The 24,445-nt window shown below is 40.3% G+C and overlaps 1 protein-coding gene across 2 annotated transcripts in view; it reads left to right on the top strand.

Annotated features, from left to right (window-relative positions):
* RTN4RL2 (reticulon 4 receptor like 2) overlaps positions 1–24,206 on the top strand; it is a 74,062-nt gene extending 49,856 nt beyond the window's left edge. For both annotated transcript variants that reach the window (XM_072424327.1, XM_072424326.1), the window contains exon 3: positions 23,464–24,206. In XM_072424327.1, the coding sequence (XP_072280428.1) occupies positions 23,464–24,123 (660 nt within the window). In that variant the 3' untranslated portion in view covers positions 24,124–24,206. The remainder of the gene's footprint in view (positions 1–23,463) is intronic.
* Positions 24,207–24,445: the final 239 nt, after the last annotated feature.

Here is a 24,445-nt window from a genome sequence, read left to right as displayed (position 1 = left end):
ATTTTCTATATTTCTCTATACTAACAGCTGGTGTATAGAGCAAAAACACCCTTTTATTATACTAAGCTGCATACAGCACTTTTATTTATTAATTGCTTTGCCCACGGTCCAAAAATGAGAGATAACTCTGCTTTTTTAGAAGATGCTTTGAAATTTTACTTCAGTTTTAATGTCCTCAAATTTATTATGCAGATAAATATAAAATAAATTTAGGCACATAAGTGATAGGTGTGTATTCTGCCCATTAAGGAATTCATTAAGAAGGCCATCACTGTCACTGCTGGCTGGAAGGACTTCATTGTGTTTTCTGGTGTTGGGCTGGCAGATAGGGACAGGAGTCTGCACTAGCTTGTCCAGTGGTCTATTTTCCCACCCAGGGCTCCTGTATAAGGCATATACCCTCATAATATTGTTTCATCCATAAAAGGGGAGGTGGAGACTGTCAGAAACTGTGCAGGGGGGATGGATGCCACACACACCAGCCCATGCACCAGCAATGAAATAATGGATGTGTGTCAGTAAGGAATCCTACCCTTGCCTTTCAGCCCATACACTCCTCTAATCCTCTCTGTACAGACACATCTCACTTCACCCTCATAGTTGCATAGTTACATAGCAGGTTAGGTTGAAAAAAGACATAGGTCCATCAAGTTCAACCACTAGGGAAATAAACATATCCCAGGTATAAAACCCTATAAGACATAGATGGTCCAGAGGAAGGCAAAAAAAACCCTGGTACAATTTGCTTCAACAGGGGAAACAAATTCCTTTCTAATTCCATGAGGCAATCGGATGTTCCCTGGATCAACAGTCACTGTTATTTTTACTTTACCCTCATTCAAGTATATATCCCCCTTCCTACCCCTTGTCATTTATATATATTTATCATGCCTTGATTTCATGAATTACCCTCCATAGCACCCCCTGCAAGTCCTGAAACAGGTCATGTATTTGTAGGTCATTTGCTTTGCAGATTGAGTTGGGTTAAATCACATTGTGTTTTTGATTGGGTTGTAGGTCATATGAGAGTAAAATACTGCAGGTCAGGTGTGAACAGGGGTAAAAAATGTCAGGGCAAAACTGAGCTAATCTCGACTTAGAGAACCTTTACAGTGTAACCCATGCTACCTGCTTTATAATATGGTTTAACAATAAAAAAATTCTATCTTCGTAATTCAGTTGATTGATCAATAAAAATGATTTTATGATGAAGGAGGATGATGAATCCTAGAGAGCTAAGGGTGGACTAGAATTGCAGGGTGGGGGGAGACACTTGATTTGGGAGCAGTAGTTTTATTGTAGGCCTAAATAACATAAAAACATCAGATAAACATGATAATTGTTGCCAGAAACAATATTTTGTGATTGTTTCCGGTGAAGGATGAATTAACGAGCACTCTACGGACAGCACCATTCTTTTCCATGAAGAAGGGAGGGTGAGGATGTGCAGGGCGCACCCAGCTTTGCTCCATAGAAGTTCACAGCAATTTTTCCTCGTAATCAATTTGCCATCCTCCCCCTCCTCTCTCCATAGACAACAATCTGATCTGTGTGCGAAGCTTTACTTGGGGAGAAGAGACAGATAAGTAGTGTGCACTGATATTATAAATGGGTGACATGGAGGTACAGGGGAAGTAGACAGGTAACTGGAGGAAGGAGATGGGTGCCTGAAAAACTAGGATCTAGACTGTTCTTGAAAGAAAAGGTAAACCCTGTGCCATAAGATGACTAGATGCTTTAGCTAACTAGGAGCTAGCGTATATTTGTGACAGAAGGCTAATTCTTGAACCCTAAAATAACTAAGACCTTTAGACCACTAGGATTTATACATAACTGAGGTGGTTGCAACAGGTTTGCTTGCAAGCCATGTATCTGATGTGAGAATTCTGTGTAACAGTTACTCATAGTATGGAAACAAGCATCTGCTGGTATACACTGCATGTCACACTTATCTCTTCCTCACTAAAGCGCAGGCGTCTCTCTCCTGCGCATGCGGGCAGTTTTGATGCTGGGCGTGCCTGTATTTCTAAGCTTTATCAAGTTCGTCCAATCCACTGGCCAATCAGAAAGTAGCCTCTTTATCTACTATCTAGCTACTAGCTATCTATCTACTATCTACTAGCTAGCTATTTAGCTAGCTCACAGACTGCACTCTGTGTTTGTGCAACTTGTCTCGAGCCCCTAGTTCTGTGAGCTAGTACCTGTGGTCAAATTCAGTGTTTCCTCTGTGCAGCTCCTGCATTAAGACCTCGTTATCTAGTCTATTGGCTCCCAGACAACTTTCCTGTGCTGTTCCAGTGTTTCTATCTGTCTGTGGATATCCCTGAGTCTCCTGTGCCTCTTGTTGCTTCCAGTGTCTCTTGTGTTCCCTGTTCCCGCAGTGGCCCCTGTGTCACTAGTGACTGTCTCCTGGATCCCTGGCAATTGACCCCTGGCGTGTGACTTGACCTCTTTTGTTTGCTGCACACCTCGACCTCGGCTTTCCTAGACTATCCTCCTGCCTTGTAATTTTTTCTACCGTGCTTGCCCAGCTTGGTGTGCCCAAAGACCACAACCTGGCCGTAACCAGCAGCGCAACACCCTCATCATCAGAGGCTCTGGAGAAAACCTGGTTACTGCTTAGACGCTTGGTCCTTCTAAGGGCTCACACCTTGTAAATACAAGCAGTAGCCCCTCCTAGTGGTCCTGTCTCCGTGTTTGACACTGTGTATGACACTGCAGCTGAAAGAGACATAGTGGACTGCACATTTTATTTGGGATTTGATTATTTATTAACCTAATTGGCCACATGCTACTTGGTGGATCACAATTTATGCATTTACTTAGCTGTTTCCAGATTTCTCACATCAGCATCATCATTGAAATCATGACATGTGTGCCAGAACTTAAATCGGCAATACATGCCTAATAAAGAGATGACTTGTAATAGGTCTCCAAGAAATTTATCTCACAACACTGGTTATGTTATTTGACAACTGAAAAGCTTGTTCAGTTGACCAATATCATAGGAATATTTAACTAAGATTATTTCTGACATTTAGGGGTTTTAGTGGACCATCCAGACTGAGGGGGGGGTCCTTGTTTTATAAAGATTTTATGATAAAATAGGTATTTTGTATGAGTACACATACACAAGTACATGGCTAGATTATGACATCTTTTACACATAAAAAAGTAAGTAAGTGTAATAGCTGGTTTGGGTCCGATTGGAACCACAGGTAATGGGTTTGGGAATGTGGCTCTAACATGTTATACCTGCATAGAAATCTAAGCTACTCCCATACCACTCTATTCAGCCACCTTAATTCATTATATTCTCCCCAGCACCCATTCAGCCCTATTTTTCCTCAAATATACCAGATATTTTTTCAGGATCCCACATTTTCATCTGTCTCTTCTCCATGATTTTTTTTTTTTAGTATTTAGACATAGTTCTTCTTTAAAAGGGGTTCTAAGACATGGTAATTGTTATGTTTCCAGGAAGCTAGGCACAGCACCCTCCTACTTGCCATTGTCTATCTGCATTTTACAGAAATTACCTAAAGGCAAAGTGATCATGTCACTGAGTCTAAAAAATTAAGTTTTATTTAAAATATTAGTTAGCATGTTGATGAATTGATGATTACAATTTAAAAATATCATCTTTGTGTCTAACCAGGGATTTGTCCAACTGTTCTAAGGGGATTTATTCATCTGTTTAAGTATATAATTTATTTTATTACTGTTAATTGCACTAAATTTTACTACCAGTAATAACCATAATGGAACATGGAGCATATTTAAGTTATGAAATTAAATGGAAATGTAAAAATTGCAGAAGGAAAGGTTAGCAATTAAATCTTAATTTGTCTATTCATAGTGTTACCTTCTTTTGATTTTAGCTTTCTTGTATGCAAATTAATGATCAACTAATGTGCAAAAGCCTGACTGGTTCTAAATAATTACACCACCCCACTATTTTTAATAAAACAGTAACTGTGTATGTGAACTGCCCAGCCTGTAAATAGGTTTGGTACTCATTCAGACAGTGTTGTGATTACACACTGTTGCCAGAAATCATACCCACGTCAGTTGTTTTACTTTTTTTTCACATCATTTAAATGATATAGCTTTGTCATATTAATATAAAATTGTTTATATGGTGAAAAGGAGTGTTCAGAAAAAGAGCTGCATAAGGCACTGTGCCTATCTATTCCATTCCATTTAATTATTTATTTTAAATGTATTTATAGTTTATTATTTATTTATAGAGTCCCTAGTCACTAGATTGAGGAGCTCTTAATCTAGTGTTCCTACCATAGTCAGATGTCATTAACATAGTCTAAGGACAATTTGGAGAGAATCCAATTAACTTACCAATACGTTTTTTGAGATGTGGGAGGAAACCCATATGTAAGCATAGTGAGAACATACACACTCCAAAGTGTTCTGACTGAGATATGATCCTGGACTCTAGTGCTGCAAGGCCAGAGCTGCTGTGACACACAAATAATCCATCCAATAATGTATTTGTCCTGTCCTCCTCTAAAAAAAAGTTAGTACTTTCCTGACCGTGTTTTGCCACCAGTGACGGAATCCCTAAGACACAATCAACAAGACTATAGGAGATCTAAGGACTGGCTGCACAGTAAAAAAGAAATAAAGTCAAATTCCAACTCTTCCTTTTTTGACCAAAGTTTCTCTGTATATACTACTAAGAATAACATAAATAACTTACATGTAGCTTTTAATTATGCGCCTCACAGCTGATGTGAACATTTAATTAGTCACCCTACCAGCTGCCTAAGTATTCTATGATTTAACTATTATGATTCCATTTCAGTATAGTTCACAAAGTGTAAATGATGTTCAAAGGCACATGCACATTTAGACACATATATTCTGTGATTGCATGAAATGCTGTCATATACTATATATAAACCGCTTACTGCACTTCTGTCAGAAACTCCTACAGTCCTCCCACCACCACCTGTTCTTTCTCCCTAATTTTTCTTTTCTGTCCTATTTGTTAAAGGAGAACTCCAGTCTGTTTTATCTTGTAAAATCAGAAGTGGCTGAAAACAGCAAAAAAGCATTTAACATATTTTTGGTGCAATGGAAGAACACTTAATAAGCATCCCACTGACTTACGCCCTCAAAAAAAAAAAATCAGCAAGCCTCTATCACCCAAGTTTAGCTGGCAAAGTGTTGCATTACAGAGTCTTTGTTTTTTTCTGTTTTTCTTTAGAATTACTTCAGTGTTATGGAGAAGTAGCCAAAGGCATATGACCATGATTAACCAGGGAGATACACTTTTGTGATCTGTAAACACAACGTTTGTTGAAGCCCATGACATGAATTAAAGTGTTGAAAATGTGCTCATTTTGAATGGCACCTTGATGCACTAAGACAATGCACTTCTGTCACGTGTTCCAGCATGCCACATTGCATGGGAGCATACTACTGGGCATTGTGGTGCGCTACATCTAAAGCGAATGCTTCATTCCATTTTTGGTCTGGGTATGTTCATTAAATGGGTTACTCTATAGCAACACAATATAACAATCATGCCTAATGCAACACATAAAAACAGAAAAGTGTGAATGGCATCTAAAAGTATGCAAATGTGCCCAACATTTTACAGTACCGTAAATGCATTAAAAGTAGCAAATATGTGCTACTTCATTAACAGGCTGTGTAAACAGTAAACCCCGAAAAACCCATAAAAGATAAGGGTAATAAACACAGGCTGGGAGAACAGATAAACCAGAATCTGTGGCTGGCTGTATAAGGGAGAAATGGCTGTATAAGGGAGAAATTTGAAATTTGAATAGGAAGAATAATGCAAAAGGAATAAATCAAGTACCAAAAACCAATGGGAGAAAGAAGAACAAAAACAGAAAGCCATGTTTGGTGGAAGGAGGTAGTGGAATCTAATTATTACCAGGAGATAAAGAGGCAAAATAAGATTTGTTAGACCAATGAAGGATAGATAGTGAGGCTGACCATGGTTGGCGGGCATATTTTCCATATGCAAGGTATAGAAGGGGATAGCAGCTGATAGCTCTCTGTAAAAGGTAGAGAAGAGGCAGAAAAATAACTGAATGCTGTTAAGGGGCAAAGAATATAAGATATAATGAAGATAGGAGTGATCATGGATGAACTAAAAGATAGAAAGTAAAGAATAAAAATAAATGTGGATATGAGAAGGGGATTTTATCATTTCTTTCTTGTGTGGTAGTAACAAAATTAGTCTTGATTTGTGAAGTTCCAGTGCTTCCTTCTGTCATGACCCAAGACATATGACTAGGTCAAAGGGATGCAGCTTATTTTTGTATGTCTGTTATATGTTAGGTGATTTTTAATATCTTAAAAGTTTGCATCCGCTGTAACAACCAAAAGATACAATGCTCAGATCCATACACAAGACAAGATATCATTGTTGGAGTTGCACAGAGCCCCCAGCAGCTTCCCTCTGCCCTCAGGCTCTCCAAAACTAAACAGGCACAATTACAGCAGCATATTTTGCCTACTTTTTTCTTTTTGCAGGAGAACAGACTTTAGTAAAAGTTTCCCTGTTTATTTATAATTTTGCACGCTTATGTTTGTTTGCATGCTGTATTTATAGTGCAGAACTGTGTGTGTTTTGTGCAGATTGTGTGTAAATATGTGTGTATAGCTTAGACTGTATGTATGTGTGTGTATAGTGCAGATTAGTTTGTGTTGCGTTCAAGACTCTGTCCCACTCTGACCCACTCCAACTGAGGAGGCATCAATTTCAATTGGAAAGCCCATGGAAACGTCTGGCCTAACCAGAGCTGGGCCGGAATGAAAAGCATTCTTTAAGGAGTGAAAGGCCTCAATAGCCTCAGAGGGCCACTTCTTAGGCTCAGCATCCTTCCGGGTCAGTGGAGTGATGGTACAAGCGTGGAGTTGTTTCAGATAAACTGATGGTAGTAGTTGGTTAAACCCAGAAAATCCTGAATAGCTTTAAGGCCACAGGGCAGTGGCCAGTTGGAAATGGAGGTAGCCTTCTCAGGATCCATGGGATGCTCCTTGGAAATAATGTAGCCCAGAATGGGCTTTTAACAGACACTTTTCTGCCTTTGCATAGAGTTGATTGTCTAGGAGCCCTTGTAAGACCAAGCAGACATGCTGTCTGTGGCTGGACAAGTTGGGAAATCAAAAATGTGAAAACAAGTGAAAATCAAAATTTCGTCCAAATAAACGACAGCACAGATGTATAACAGTTCATGAAATACATATTGACAAAGTGTTTGAAGACGGCTGGGACATTACAAAGATTGAAGGGGATTACTAGATATTAATATTGCCCATCTCTAGTGTTAAATGATGTCTTCCATTCATCCCCCTCCTTGATTCAGATTAGGTTATAGGCACCCCGGAGGTCTAGTTTGATAAAGACATGATCACCATGAAGGCGGTCAAAGAGCTTGGAGATAAGTGGCAGCGGGTAGAGGTTATTAACGGTGATGGCATTCGGACGGTGGCAAACAATACATGGGCAGAGAAAAGAAGAACCCTGCGCTAGCAGTCGAAGAAGACCTGTGTATAAATCCCCTTTGCAGATTTGCCTTAATGTATTCACTCATGACTAGTTTAATGCTGATGGTTTGTGCGTGGAAAGTGGGGGGAAATGATGCTGTGAACAGTGAGTGGAGGGTTGCTAAAAAATGCAGTGTAGATGATGAGTGGGGAACAGAAAATATACTGTGAATAAAGGGGGAGCTAACAGTAACATCGTGTGGAAGGGGATTGGAGAGGAGATTTAGGAATACAATGTTGGAGATACTGCAGACATTGTTGCAACTGCAACAAAGGCTATTCCAGGAACATATGAAAAGAAGAGGCAGGGTTCACAAAACATCTGCCTTGTAATCACTGCTGGTTAAATGAGGTGTGGAGGCAAATTACATACTGATTATGAAAGAATATGGGCTTTACTGAGCCAACAATGCATGTGTTGAGCACTTGCCAATATTGCAGTGCAAAACAATGAAAGACTAATACCACAAACTAGCAGGTAACATGTGTGCCACTGCAACTTACATGTGTTGGTTTTCTATAGTACTATTCATTTTGAATGATGCCCCAACACACATTGTCAATGCATATGCTCTGTAAAGCAATACAGCACAGCACAACACAGTGAAATATATATATCCTGTGAGCAGCGAGATGGGGCTAAACAACCTGCACCACAAAGTACTGGTTTGGGCTCATCACCTAGATCTGAGCAATGTTTTTGGTGCAATCAACAGGAAACATGTAGCAGGATCCCTAGTGAAGAGCAGATATCAGTTTCTTCCACCAAAGTCTACTCATTGCTGGACATACTGTATTGTGTTAAAGATGAGAGAAGGAAAAAATACAACAGATGCAGTGGTCAGCTAGAGAAAAAAGCCAACATAGTTGGTGATCAGTGGGAGAATGAATTCTCTAGTGTTGTTAGACAGTGAACAAATTATTAATTAATGGTGTTGGTGGAAGGGAGAACGTCCCATGGCTGCTGCCACTTGGAGAATAAATGTCCAGTCCTTGAGGTAATTGGGGGGAAGAGTGCCTTACCATTGTTGTTTGTGATCACTCACCCAAGTAGAAGCAATATGTTAATACTGCTTCTTGTGCTTTATCACCAGAACAATGCAAATCTTTTGATACAAAACAAAAAATCTGCAGTAGGACCTGTCTTCACAGAGTGGATATGGGTGATAAAATAAGGATTATTAAAGGCAGGATTTGTGGGAGACAGTAGTTTTTTAAACTTACAAGACAGCATACAGGCAAGTGGTAGCAAATACCAGAATAAAGGCAAAAAGCTCGGGTTGAAACCAAAAACAGCCTTGTAGGATCAGTTTTATTTTTAAGAGAGAAAATACATGGCATGCTTTAATTGAATGCTTTAATTTGGCCTTGCCGGGGTATAAACTGGGCCTGGTTTATTAAAGCTTTCCAGGGCTGACTCTGAATCCCAGGTGCCAGTAGGAGCTGAAGTTTTGAGAGCTTTCTTGTTCAGTCTTTTACTAAGTCTGTTAATAAGGCAGTGCAGTGGCAGAACCCAGTGAGGTGAAATCTTAAGAATTCATCCATGTCCTTTGCTTTTATACAAAGAAATTAAAGAGCTGATTCCAAAGGAATAGGCAACAATCGAGAAAAAGACTTTTCTCCTAATAAGTTTTAATAAGATTTACTCACTAATAAAAGAAGAGACAAGAAGAATGTAGGACACACCTCCTTTGGTGGACTCTGCAGTAGTCCGGTTGGTGAGACATGTTACTCCTATCTCATCTCAGTTTGTAGAAGAAGCATCTATTGATATTATTCGAGTATGTACAAGGACCATGGTATGGTCCGTGACTGCAAAAAAAGCCTTTTGGCTGGGATTTTGGGCAGCAGAACCAGCCTCTAAACAAAATTGGTGCAGAATTCTTTTTCAGGGACATACCCTTTTTAGTGACAAGCTAACCTAACCTCAGGATCACAGATACCAGTTTAGGCCTCCACCTCCACCTGTTTTTATGTGTCCTCCACATCAGGAAGCTCGAGTACTTCCATGCCCTTTTGATGGGTTTCCCACCAGACTTGTAAGGTGGGAGCAAGACTTATACAATTCTTGCAGGTCTGGGCAAAGTATGTTACGGAACCTTCGATCCTCACTACCATCTCGGAAGGACGCTCTTGGACTTTCATCACACAAACCCCATTCCTCTTCACCAGTACTCATCTGCTGCACTCATTGGAAGAGAGAAGAGCTCTACTTCAGTATGTCTTTCTCCTCCTTCAACAAGATGCCATGATGATGAAAGCCCTTCAGACAATTTATAAAGCAATACTTTAATAATTAAAAAATATAAGATATTTTTCAATTCATGGTACTTCCCTTTGGCCTTTCCACCTCTCCAAGTATGTTTTCCAACGTCCTTCTAGCAGTGGTGGCGTCTGCGTCTCCTCAAAGAAGTAAAACCATTCTTGACTCCAAGATTGATCAGCATTTTAAGTTTTAGGTCTCTATCTCAGAAAGCCTTTTCTTATCTCCTTCAAGACCTAAAGCTGCCCAGAGTGGATATTTTTGCATCCAATTACAACAAGAAACTTTAGGCCTTCTACTCCCGTCTTCCATGCCCTCAGGCAGTAGTAGTAGATGCTTTAACAGCCCTTTGGAAGTTCCAAACAGACTTTGCTTTTCCTCCAATTCGAGTGATCCTCAGGTTTTTGAGGAGGCTATTGTTAGAAGATGTGACAATAATAGCAGTGCTTCTTTACTGACTGAAGCGTCCAGGGTTTTCTCTGTTGATGAAAAAAAGTGAGTGAGTATCCATTCCTCTGGCTGTCTCCCGAGACATGCTCAGTCAGGGGGCAGTGTTTCATTCATGGCCAGAATGCCTCAAGATTACGGGCTGGATTCTGAAAGGAAGAAAGCTGGCTACATTGGGGTGTTTGAAGGCAGTAATTAGCACCCTCCTGTCAGCTAGAAAGCCTTCAACGAATAGAGGATTTTATATATATGGAAGAGTCTGGGGAAATTTACAGTCTTTTACAACAGGCTCAGAGTTTTCTGCAGAATTCCCCTCTACAAAGGACATATTAAAATTTTTGCTGGTAGGCTGTGACAAATGATTGGCCTGGAGAACCTTAACATCTCAAATTTTAGCTTTGTCTGCCTTTTGAAAGATACAGTGGGCGAGGGATGTCTTAGTAAGACAGTTTCTCAAAGCAGGATAAGACCACCTCAGAAGGCAATTTTTCCAAATGGGACTTTCCATCAGTCCTTCATTTTCCAACTTTACCAGGTTCTGCATATATCTCCTGTTCAAGCTGGTGGGCACTGACACTCTTCTTGGTGGCAATAACTTTGGCCCAAACAGTTTCAGAACTAGGTGCTTTGAGTTGCAGAAACCTTTCCTTTCCATTTTACCAGATCGAGTGGTATTGGGACCAGTCTTTTCTTGCCAAAAGTGACTTTAGTCTTTCACCTAAAATTCTTCACATATTCTTGAAGTAGGGAAAATCTTCATGATTACATTCATGCCACAGAATTTAGAAATAAAGGAAGAGATGCGTCCTCAAGGACTTTGGCGGGTGGATTGTACGGATTTTCAGTAATGCCTACAGGGCTCAGGGCTTCTAGGTGCCAGAGGGGGGGACAGCACATTCTACTAGAGGCTTGGCTTCTTCAGTTTCCATTGAGGCAATGTGTAGAGCAGTCTCCTGCTCGTCTTCCAATACCTTTCAAACACATTATTGCATAAAGCCTGCAGAATTGTCCACCTTGAGTTTTTGTCTGGCTGTACTTGATTGTTTCTTCTTGCATTAAAATTTGATTGTTAGCACCCACCCATGTGTTTTCTAGTTTTGCTGCCATAGAGATAGCCATACAGATCAGTATAAAAGTTGTGTGTACTAGAAAACACATCATCACTAAGAACACAGAAGTTTTAGTGTAATTGATCAGTGTTCAGGGCCAAATCTTTAAAACAATGGATTTTCTTAGGCAAAACTTACAGCTATGGGTATAGAAGGCATGAATGGCACATAGGGAGAAAGGCATTCATCAGTGACACTGAGATGAGAATAAGCAGAAGCAATATTTTCAATTAACTATCTCCTACTATCATACCTATCCAGCACCTCCAATATTATGTCCACACAAGATGTGTGGGGGTCAGTAGGAAGCACGCCTCTTATTTTACTGGCCAGTGGGAAGCACGCCACCCTTACAGATAGACAAAAAGAACATTGGTGTCAATTAAACTGACCTGAGATGCATAAACTGCTCACTGCTGAAGGAAACCTCTAGCTAGCAACCTCTGAAAGAACCGAAGGGTTCCACCAAACCCTGGTTGAGAAACACTGGCCTAACTATCAGTCTTTTTTGACTCTCCAAAACTGCCTTTAATTACAAAAACATCAGTAATTGCCACACCATAAGGTTCACATTTATTAGCCTTTACCATGCCAAAAAAGCAGAGTAATATTGGAGCATGTTGAGAACATTTCATACCAACTTGTTCAGTGCTTCTTCTATAGTGGCACCAAGATCATTTGTTTTGCTTTAACTCCAACGTGACATGCTGTGTTTGAATTGAAGAAAAAAAGCTAAGTGACAGCATCTATGGAGAATGCCCAATTTTTTTCAGTGGAAAATGTTGGCAGTACATTTAAACAACCCACTTCAAATGCGCTGTTCGAAGTGGCACTAAACAATGCTGACTATCCCTAAAAAGATGGTATTTTTTACATTTATAGGTAAAAACAATATATATTTCATTTCTGCAATAATACCAAAATGCTAGAGATCAACAAAATATCAAATAGTAAAAATCATTTGTTTATGAAAGGCAAAACAAATGATGAGTTTAGATAGTAGGCGATAACAGATGTGGCTACCCCTTTGTTAACCTTTGTTTTTTGATCACCACTTTTTAACTGCCAGATTTATAGAAGGTCAAATGCTTTCTGGCAAACTATTAAGTCTGATCAGGCTCACTCTGCCTTTATCAGGCCATCTTTCAACATTAAAAGTGGTGGCAAGACAAGTGGTGATTTTTTCACCTGATAGCCACTTTTAGGTACGAGAGTAACAGGCTTTTTGAAAGGAAATTGCATTATTTGTGACTTGCTGTTCCTGACAAATGCAATGGTTTTATGTACTGTAAATAGTGTTAGGTGCTGTGAGCACTTCTATCTTGCAGAGATCAGATCTAAGTCAGCGCTAACCTGGTAACAGAACTAAACCACACAGAGTGAATGAATAATTATTACACTTTTATTGTTTAAAAGCTACAGTTTATATAGGTTATTACACAGGAATTGCCCATCATCCCGAACATCTGCAAACCCTCCCCAACCAGCTTCCTGTTTTGGCCCCAGCTACATTTTTGCAACAAAATCTTGCTTAGAACATTTCAAGGCCATGTGTGATTATTACAGATATACAAGAATATGCAATCCTTAGCAAAAAAACTATCCTTGTCTAAAAGTTAAAGAGGCTTCCAACTATCATATTAACAAGATGGCGGCGGTTATTAACAAAATGGCACCGATCAAGTCAATAATTGCTTACATCTGCCCCCTTTTGTCACAACGTGACAGCTATTTACCTCCTAAACAGGGAGATAAAAGATAGGATACACTGAATAAAGCAACACAAGGCAATTGCAATTTCCACAAAAGAAAGTAAAAACATTATAATTTGGCGTATAATATTGCCCCAGTTAGGGAGCCAGCTCCATAGCCTTGCCCATAGTCCCTGATCCTGATCCTGACTAATTCCACTAACAATATCAATGAGGTTCTGTATGGCTGTATTAATTGCACTAGTATGGTCACCCAGATTAAAACAACACGTCTTCAAATCGTTCACACCCTATATTATGCTTTAATACCAGGTAATCAATACCCATACCATTACGTAAGACAGCTTTGCGTGTGCCTTTGTGATCCTCTAGTAATGATGAAAGGGCTATGGATGTGGCATTAAGACCTTTAGCTACAGTGCATGCAAAGCTGCTAAGTTACCTGTGATTATGAACACCCAGACCTGGGACTCCTACAAGGGATACAGCCAAGACTACATATTCAGTTTTTAATAATAATGCAACATGTGGATCACATGTAGAATCTACTGGGGTGCTGGACCTCTTAGTGCGTGCAACCTGAGGTTGTCATGGATGGCTAAAAGATTTCTGAAACCCAACTTTGATCAAACTGAACTCATCATCTTCCCCCTCTCACATTCCAAATCACCCCCTGACATATTCCTAACTGTTAACAACACTGTTATTCGTCCCTCACCTGAGGCACGTTGTCTTGCTCCTCCCATGACCTACAACTGACTTCTTCACTCATAACCTCATCAGAGGCACGGCTCCATAACTTTTCCAGAGCTGCCCCAACTCTTTGGAAGGGTCTTCCTCACCTCTTTTCGGCTTGCTCCCACTTTCTGCTCATTTAAAAGAGCACTCAAAACCCATTTTTCAAAGTTTCCTACCCATCTTCTGTCTTTTGAAACTGTCACTACTTCCCACCACTACATATCTCCCCTCTTATTGTGTGTTAATTCCCCCACCTCCTACATTGTAAGCTCTTCGGGGCAGGGTCCTCCTCCTGTGTCACTGTCTGTATTAGTCTGTCATTTGCAACCCCTATTTATTATACAACGCTGTGTAATATGTTGGCGCTAAATAAATCCTGTTTAAAAATAAAATAATAATATTATATATGTGTGTCTAGATTTGTCAAATCAAGGTGCTTAAAAGCATCTTTCTTAGTCCAGGTGTTTCCCTGGAGACTTGTCTGGTTTTCCCAAAAGTACACCATGGGTGAAGTTTAGGTTCATACAAACAGGTAGTAGTGAACCAGACAATAGGAAAGATGACTGTTGTTGCTCCAAGGAAACACAAGTTTTGTTTCCACGACCAGTGATGTAATATTTTCACTGTGTTCCTTCTTCTTCCTGGTTTGCCCTCTTTACTCTTGACTCGTGGATCCAGGCGGGAGAATGATATGTGAGGACAGCCGTCCGGGTCACTGCCAGTACAACCACTGGGGGTCCAAAAGGAGGTTTCAGCTTTTTGTGCCCGTGTAGTTCCTGGACAAAGACACAGTCTTCTGGCTTGAATGGGTGTGTTGGTTCCTGTGAAGAAAGAGGAAAGGTAGAAGATACATCACCAAGATGGCTGTTTAATATCCTTGTTAATTGAGCAACATAATGTTACTGTATCTGCTCCAAGTCTCCTGGCACTAAGACCCCTGCACTTGATACCTGCCACAGAACGTGGGGCCTGTATGGCCTTCAAAAGTGAAGCAATCAGGTAGGCATGGGCAATGAACCTGCCATCTGTTGTAACAAAACCTCTGCACGACCAGATAGCTCCAAAATAATGGACAACCCCAAAAGCCAGTGGGGACCAGTGTAAATGTTAACATCCTGCCCTGTAAATAGGAAACTGATGGATTTGGGTTTTGAACACAAGTCTTTCCAGGGAGAAGTCTTTATCTGTATCATGTGTGTGCAAATCTTGAGTAGGGGCGATTGGGATATGATCTCGTAATAAATGTAAAAGAAATGCTAAGGGACTTTGTTTATCAGAAGTGTAAGCAATGGTTAAATTCCAGGTACCTGTCAGTATGTGCTCATACCCTGATAATCGTTGTGTTGTGAGATGTTGAGTAGAAAAATGTTTCTGAAGATTAAAAACATAATGTGAAGAGTGTACAGTTGTAGGATGTCCTAAAGTTATGGAGTTAGACATTTCCACAGCCATTGCAAATGTCAGCCAGTGACCTGAGGCAGGACAGCATGCCTTGGACAACATGTGGCAGCACCTTAGAAAAATAGGCCACAGGGCTTTATCCGCCTCCATGGTCTTGTGCTAACACCGCTGCCATGGTCTCACAATCTTCGTTAGCATATACATGAAATGGCAAAGATTAATCTGGCATGCCCAATGCTGGGGCTTGTGACAACATTTTTCAAAATATGAAAAACAGAGATCATTTCATCAGCCCAACATATTTTGTCAGGCATATCAGTTTTTGTTGAAGCCCGCAAAATGTGATCATAAATGAACAATCAGGAATCCATTGTCTGACATAATTAACAACACCCAAAAATGACATTTGTTGTAACAGGTACAGGCCAATTGCATAGAGCTCTTACACAATCTGGTGGGGGCCCTTTCATACCCTCAGATATTACAAAACCTGGATATTGAACTGTGGGTTGAACAAACTGCATCTTTTGATGTGAAACCTTTAAGCCAGCATCAGACAAATATTGTAACAGTGAAATAGCGTCTTGTGTAACAGCTTCAGATCCTTGACCACAGAGCATCAAATCCTCGGCATGTTGTAATAAAACTGTACCATGGCTTGGGTGCCAGCCTTGAAGAACATGAAAAATGACAACAGAAAAAGCCGCAGGAGAATCATTAAACCCCTGTGGCAAGCACAAATATTGTTGTCCTTAAAAAGTAAAAGCAAGCAATGGCTGTGTGTCAAAATCAACAGGAATGGAAAAGAAAGCATTAGCTAAGTCAATGACAGAGAAATAATTAGCCGTGGCAGGGATGGATGTGAGGATGGTGTTTATGTCTGGCATGACATTAGAAGTATCACATCATTGATTGCCCGAAGGTTTTGTACAAAACGATAAGTACCGTCCTGTTTGGGGACAGAGTTTATGGGAGTATTATAAGGAGATATAATAGGTCTACAATGGCATTGCATGGTATTGGATCTAAAGGTTTAATTATCATTTGATTACCTACAGTAAATAATGGCATATTCATACCAGGACTTAGCCTTGCACCGCTTCGTGTGGTTATGGGTGAAAAAAGCACTTTGAGCTTACTGCAGCATCACATGATGCATGTGGGCTGGGACTTGCTAACAGGTACAGCTGGATCAACAGAGGAGGATGCAACGATGGGGGCCAGAACCATAGAATCTAACTGGTTTCTGCCCCCCTCCTGCTGCACTGTTAGACAAGCAACATAATTTTCTGCTTCCAAGTCTTTATGGATTTAAGGCTGTATTATGAGGGCCTGCTTAACTTCTGAATCAGGGATCTTTATCTCATGAGATTTAAAATAAGTGGCTAATTGTAACCATATTTTGGCACATTCTGACATATATTTCATGTCCCATTGTGAATCGCTTCCATTGTAAGGGAAGGCATACTTATGCCCTAATCATTTTAAGGTGGAATTGATCTCTGGAGAAGGGGCTATTACCTTTGTTTCCCCCTTGCAATATATCTATGAACATCACTAGCTGGATTGCATCCTTTGTGAGTTCAGGTGCACCAGGGTCCTTCCCCTCACCTTGGGAATTGCCGATAGCTTTCCTGAGTGTAAGTGTTTACACACACCAAAACCAAAGAAGTCAAAAACAAAAGCAAAGAAGCCAAGCACAAAAAAATCACAGAAACAATTTACACAAAAAGAAGAACCCCCTTTGTTTTAGATCAAATCTCTGCAAGATTACATTCCTATAAACTGTTAAAAAATACAATGAGTGCTCACAATTGCACTACCTATCCCTCCTTAGCTACCTAAGCCTAGGATTTCCTTACGGCTACATAAACGGTTGCTGCTACCTAAACCCTTGCGGCTACCTAAGCCCTTGTGGCTACCTAAGCCCTTTATCTCTGGCAATCCCATCAATAGGAAAACAAATAGAGAAAAATACAATTCTCTACTCTCCTTTCATGTTGAATAGGATCCCACTTCTAACACCAGAAAACTGTTAGGTGCTATGAGACGTTCTATTTTCCAGAGAGCAGATCTGAGCTAGTGCTAACCCAGTAACAGAACCAAACCACACAGAGTGAACGGTTAACTATTACAATTTATGATGAGAGAAAGCCAATTCCGCAATGACAAGGATAGAAAATACCACTAGAGTGGTTGCCGAGCCACTAGTACATAAGAGAAAAAGTGGAAAGATAGCGGCTCTTTATGGCAAAAAGCAAGTCTAGCATGACATAAAACCTTTTATTTCAGTTATTAAAACATATACTTCCTAGAAACATAATTGTTAAAAGAGGCCATGGCAATGTTTAACCATGACTTATGGTACTTATGGTCTCTCCCGAAGCGTTTCGCCCTAAATGGGCTTCCTCAGGGAATTGCCGAGACTCAATTTTGTATATAACTTTTTTTTATAAAAACTTGCTTAAATTTCACCCTACTCTCCACATCATTTCAGAATCCAGTTTTTGAAAATTTCCATTTAACATTGAATTGCATCCAATCTTTTTTTATTATTATTATTATTAATATTAATAAACAGGATTTATATAGCGCCAACATATTATGCAGCGCTGCAAACGACAGACTAATACAGACAGTGATACAGGAGGAGAGGACCCTGCCCCGAAGAGCTTACAATCTAGTAGGTGGGGGAATTTCACACACAGTTGGATGGGAGATATGTAGTGGTGGGAAGTAGTGATGGTTTCAAAAGACAGAAGAGGATGGGTAGGCAAGTTTCAAAAAATTGGATTTTGAGCACTCTTTTAAATGAGCAGAAAGAGAAGTCTTGTATCCATGCGTGTGATGAGGTTATGAGTGGGGAAGTCATTAGTAGGTCATTGGAGGACCGGAGAGAGCGGCAGGGGGAGTACTTTTTTACCAAGTCAGAAATGTAAGTGGGACAATTACTGTGTGGGGATTTGAAGGCAACGCACAGGAGCTTGAATTTGATTCTAAGGTGAAATGGAAGCCAATGGAGAGAACTACAAAGAGAAGAGCAGCGGAGGGAAGGATGGATGAGTCTGGCTGCAGCATTCATGATAGATTGTAGAGGAGAGAGTCGGGTTAGGATTTACAGGTGGAAGGGGTGGGTATGGTTGGAGTGGCTTGGTAGGCAGAGACATCATGTCTGATTTTTTATCTCTAACATAGGTGGCAATGTCTTGGGCAGAGAAGGATGTTGTGGGGAAAGCAGGTGTGGGGTTTAGGAGGGAGTCAATTGTTGCATGTGTTGGAAGCTTGAGAGGAAATAACTGCGGAGAAATAATTTTGTTTGGTGACACTGAACTCTGTGTTAATGCTTTGAAGCTTGGCTTTGTAGTCCAGAAAATCAGCGCTGAGGCCAGATTTCCTCCATTTGCGCTCAGCTGCACGAACAGACTTTTGTAGCTGTTTGGTGTGATTGTTGTGTCAGGGTCGGGGGTTTGCAGCGCAGGGGTAGCGGAAGGTGGCAGGAGCAACATTATCCAAATCCAGGGAAAGAGAGTGGTTTAACATGGTGGCAGCATCATCTGGGGAGGTGATTTTGGAGTGGGAGGGGGTTAGGGATGCAAGGCAGTTTGAGAAAAGGTTGTGGTCAACAGGTCTGGGGGTATGTGTAAAGTGCAGGCCTCCATAGGAGAGAGCAGCAGCAGAGGCAGAGTCAGAGGAGGAAATCCAAGTTTCAGTGAGAGCAAGAAAGTTCAGAGACTTAGAAAGGAGAAGGTAGTGTATGGAGGTTAATTTGTTGCCAACAGATCTGGCATGCCATGGACTGCCAGAGAGAGGGGGGTAAGGACTTATGGGTAGGGTGAATGGGGATGAGGTTAGGAGAAGGGAGTGACCTGCTGATAGTATATGGAAAGTGGAGGCTGTGTGGGGGACCAGGGTTGGGTGACATGTCAATAATATGGGTTCAAGTGAGGCTTGTAAACTTGCCGAGTTCCAGGAGTGAAGGATGATGATTCAGTCAAAGAGATGGTTAGATGAAATACCAGTTTAGAATGGTAGCAGCAGCAGAGAATGTGTTGGACTCCAGATGGATAAATCAGTCCAAAGGCAGGAGATAGAAGTTGCAGAGTATAATTTTATGTCCAAATCTGTTCCAATTCATGTGTCCATTCCCTGGATTAATTCCCATTGCACTTATAATTTGGGCACTTGAGATTTGGGCACGTGACCAGGGTCCCAACGTGACCTTGCCTGTTGTTTAAATAGAAGTGCTTTGGGCTCTGATTATGGATGGACTGATCAGAGTAACAAGGAATTTGGGATATCAGTTGAACCTGGGGAGGGGAGGGGTTGGCAGGGCAATAAATATCAATGTGCAATCAGCTGGAACTAAGGGATAGTGAACAGATAAATCTGAGGAGATTAAAGTTGGTGCAATAAATTCATCTACAATGGGAGACGTACCATATACAATCAGATGAGGGTTGCAGGGGAAAACAATTGTGCACAGTACACAGTGCTGAGATTTGGCAGAGTGGGAGAGGTACCCACGTAAAGATAAGTGAAAATGATCTTTCTAAATACTTCAGCCATGCCTTCAAAATTACTTTCTGAATTGTAGTGTTTGGATGTTAGGTGGGATATGGTCAATCCCCACTTATATATTAATATAGTATCTTTCCTATTCCAAATCAACATCACAATCTTATACGTCATTAAATTCATTCAACTTCAGACCCGAGGCACTGTGTCCCTGGTGGGCATATTAGAACCTATAATTCACAGAGTAGGTTGTCAGGTACACTGGTTCAGTTATCTGCAGTTCAAATAAATAGTTGGGTTAGTAACACAGTCACCCATGTATTTGGTAGACTTAGCCAGTCAAACAAATCATAGAAGCGAACTGCTTAAAAACAGGCATAATTGAAGGTTCTGGGATATTGTAAAGGAGATCACATAAAACAACCCCCCCAAAAAATAAATGACAATTTTTTTCAAAAAAACTTTATTCAAAATAAACACATTTGCTAAATGTTCACATTAAAATCTATAGAACACACAGACACCATTAAATTTACAAAATAAAAAAAAAAATACACACACACACACACACACACACATGTAAATCCACACTTCCATTTCAAGCCAAATTAGTTCAAAAATGGCCAAATATTGCAAATATTGCATTCCAAAAATACTTACCAAACCAATATGCAATTTTGACCTAATAAGGGTAGAAAACTAGATTAGAATTTTTTTTGCAGGACAAACACTTAAAGGTGGTAATAAAGACATTATTGAAATGAAACACAAAACATAAACACAATAACATAGCTGTAAGGAACTTACCCGCCCTGCGAGCCTGCGGTGTCCCTGGGGTTCCCAGCCACAGAGGGAGACCCCTCAGTAGCAAGCAGCATAACCAAGGCTGCTCCTCTGCTCACAGCTTGTCTGTCTCTGCAGGCGGAGGGATCCGCCCTGGACTAATTACTGATCAGCCAGGCAGCAGCCCTTGCATCCCTTTGAATGTGGTTCCTGCTCCCAGCACTGTGCAAGTGCAAAGTAGTGCACGTCCTAGGGGTACTGTGGGAAGAGGTGCGCATGTTACCATGCGTCCCTCTTGTACCCCCCGAGGGCGTGGCACTCGGCTGCTTCGCCCCAGGGCGGGACATAGTTAGTTTGAATTCCCTGCGGCCAATCAGCTGCAGGGGATTTACTCAGTCTCCCATCAGACAGTGCCAGGTGGCGCAAGGTGATTGGTCATCCTGGCTATTTAAGGAGAGCCTGTCCATCACCCCATTGCCCGCTATAGCCTCTGTTACCACAGTGTGCTTGGGTGTGTCTTTGTGTGTTTAAAACTTCTGCTTGTCATCTCCTCAGTGACCCGGTCTGAACCTAACTCTGATTGAACTCTGCCAGCCCTGACCTCGGATTGTTATTGACCATTCTGCCTGCTGCCTGCCCTGACCTCGGATTGTTACTGACCTGCTTTTGCCTTATCCTTCTGTACCTTGCTTGATTGGACTTAACCCTTGCTGTGCTGTACCATTCTGAATAAACCTTATTCAAGGATATCTGGAGTCGGTAGTGGTTTGTGTGCCCAGGCGCATTACAATAGCATTAACATTGAAGTCCTAATTGCAAAATAGACATTAAAACATTCAAAGTTGAAAAAACAAAACCATCTATTGTGCTAAAAAGTAAGCAAACTAAAAAATGTAAGAACACAAAAAGGGGAAAAAAATAAGACAAAGGAAAAAAGCAAGTTAGACAACACCCATATATATGCTCATCATTATGCGCATGCTAAAAATTAACATGCAATTGAGCGTGCGTAGTCCATGAAATTTGGCTGTTTGTTTTTTTTCCAGTTTGACATTCAATAATCATTTATTGATCTGATTCCTTAGATTTGTACACCAGTAAACAGCTATTCAAGAAAAACCAAAAACAGTAGAGGAGGATTTTTCAAACATACATATAAATTATATATAAATACATAGAAATATAGTATAAACATTTGAAATACATATATATGTATAAATATATATCTCTTTTCAGGTTTTTAGACTATATTAAAATGTATTTTTTTATCATAGATATTTATACCTGTTTTTATAATAATTATATATATATCTATATATATATAGATATATATATAAATAATTTGCATACGATGTCCGACATCGTATGCGTTTAGATATGCGCTTAAATAAGAAAGCTGAAATCAGTTAACTCTTTCTGAACCTGGAAATATTAGGTCATTTAAAAAAGGTTTATTTCTCACTTAATATAAATGTTTAAAACATTTGAACAGCCCAAACATTTTTATTCAGGTCTAAGTGAAAGATGTGTGCCATTAGAATAAGTGATTTTTTAGGGGAATAGTGACTTTTAATGCAAACTCGCCAGTGTCGAACTCCCAGAGATACGTGTCTTGGAGTGAGCGAGCATTTTAGTTGATAAATCCCAGGTGAATACGGCCGCTTATTCTCGCGCCAGGAAAATTGCTTGAAATATAGGTTTTTAGTTCACGAGCGTGAGCGAGCTTCCGATTTGGCTTGATGAATCATCCTCCCCAACTATATATTTTGCAGTGGGCTTGGAATAAAATTGCTTCCAATGAGTGGACACCAACTCTAGTAACTCTGTTACTGCAATACCAAACTATACAGAATTGTCTTGAAAAAGAAAAATTCCTTGAAAGCCAGTCTTCATAATTTGTCTACTTCTTAAGAATTCAAAGTACTGTCCTCAAATATAGGTGTGGACTGTGAAAGGAAAAACATAGGCAGACACACATGCCTGGGTGAATCACCTGGTAAAATTAGGCACCACCCTCATTAGGACAACATACACATAGAAAAGTGATATGCAGTGTCAGGCAACAGTTGTCTTGAGAGTTGTGTTTTGAATAGAGTGGGTGTAGCTGGAATAGCAAGGCTTTCTGATTATTCCACTAGAGAGCCACCTAAGAGTTAATCTTTTTAGCAAGCCAAATACAAAAACATGGAATACTGAATACATGTGTTGTGGATGGATTTGTGTAAACTGTCTAGTCTGTGCCCTTGTGAACATCTTTTGTCCTCCTACTTGTTGGGGTGGGAGTGACCTGAAAAAAATAAAGTTATAGCTGGTATGCCCTGATGGGTCATGAGAAAAAAAGCAACTGGTAATATACAAAAATTATAAATATACAAAATATAATCTCATACTAACAATTGCAAGTTTTTTCACATATTAATGTAACAAGGAGGTTTGGTCAAAAAGAGCTAGCAATGGTCATGTAACGAGTTGCTTGGTTGAGTTCACGTTGTATGATTATTAAGATATCATAGAATTCAGTGCTGACGCTGACATTTTCTGGATACGCATAAAGAAATGCCAGCTTTTCCCTGCCTGAATTTTCCCAGTTGGATGATATGAAAATGGGCCCTCCCTGGGGTAAACCAAGTTGTGTGATCTTGCTGCTGGAACTGTTGCTGTTTTGGATCATTGTACGCATCCAATAAAAATACATTTTAACTTTTATTAAGCAGTGCCTGAGTTTTCTGTGTCATTCTTTAACCCTTCCTGGCACTTATAGTCCCACAAATACTTCCCCCTTGTTACAGTGGGCAGGAATAAATGTATTAGAAGGTGTGGCTTTAGTATAATTTGTATATTCTGACATGAAAACTTATTTTTACTATTATATGTGAACGGAAGTTATCATTTTTTTAATTAAGAATGATCATGATCACAGTAATTGACCATTCTTTTTCTTCTTTCCTAGGATGGCCTTTTTGGTGACCTGTCAAACCTTACACAGCTATTTCTGTATGGAAACCTTCTACAGTCGCTCCCAGCTGGCACCTTTCTGGGCCTCTCAAGCCTGGATCGTCTCCTACTTCATAGTAACAGATTAGTGACTATTTCACCTGCTGCTTTTACAGGCCTGAGCAGCCTCACTATTCTCTTTCTTTTCAACAATAGCCTCCCTTCCCTATCAGGAGACTCTTTGCGCTCTCTTCCTTCCCTTCAGTTCTTGCGCCTAAATGGGAACCCATGGCACTGTGATTGCAGTTGTCGATCACTTTGGGGCTGGTTTCGCTCTTCCCCAGGTGTCTCCAGCTCTCCAGTAACGTGCTCTTCTCCTCCTGCTCTTCGGGGGCAGGACCTGCGATTTTTAGATGAGCGGGACATGCGGTTTTGCACCTCACAAAGCCCTTTGCCTACTGGCAACCTATCGGGGTTATCATTTCCACCCAAGCCTTCCTCTTTCTACAGAGGTCAGCCTGGGCCAAGTGAGAATGGGGTCAGGGGGTGGGAGGATAGGACAGATGAGGGTATAGAAGGAGAAGATATAGGGAATGGTGTAAATGGGTTTATCACGGGTCTTAAAGTTACACTAATGGTCTTTGTACTTATTGTGAGTGTAGAAATAGGTATTTGAGGTGTGCAAAAATATCTTTCAGTCATAATAACCTTACACTCTGTAAACACTTTCTGAAAATATATATATATATATAATTTAAATTTGTGTCTGTTACTTTTTTACCCTAAAGTAATTGTTCTTGACTCTAGGGTCTGTTCCTCCGAAAATGATTTAATATATTTATTAAAAAACAAAAGTTGCTTGATAATACCTACATGAATCTAAAAATGACCATGGTGCTTTTACTTAAACTGCTTTCCTAATATTATTAAAGGAACCACTTGGTTATGGTTGGTTATGGTTGGTTGGGTATGGATGTATGTATGTAAATAGCCCCATT

Source organism: Pyxicephalus adspersus, chromosome 10 (assembly GCF_032062135.1).
Source record: "Pyxicephalus adspersus chromosome 10, UCB_Pads_2.0, whole genome shotgun sequence".
NCBI lineage: Eukaryota > Metazoa > Chordata > Amphibia > Anura > Pyxicephalidae > Pyxicephalus > Pyxicephalus adspersus.
Note: the sequence above shows the minus strand (reverse complement) of the source record. Positions and strands in the feature narration are given on the sequence as shown.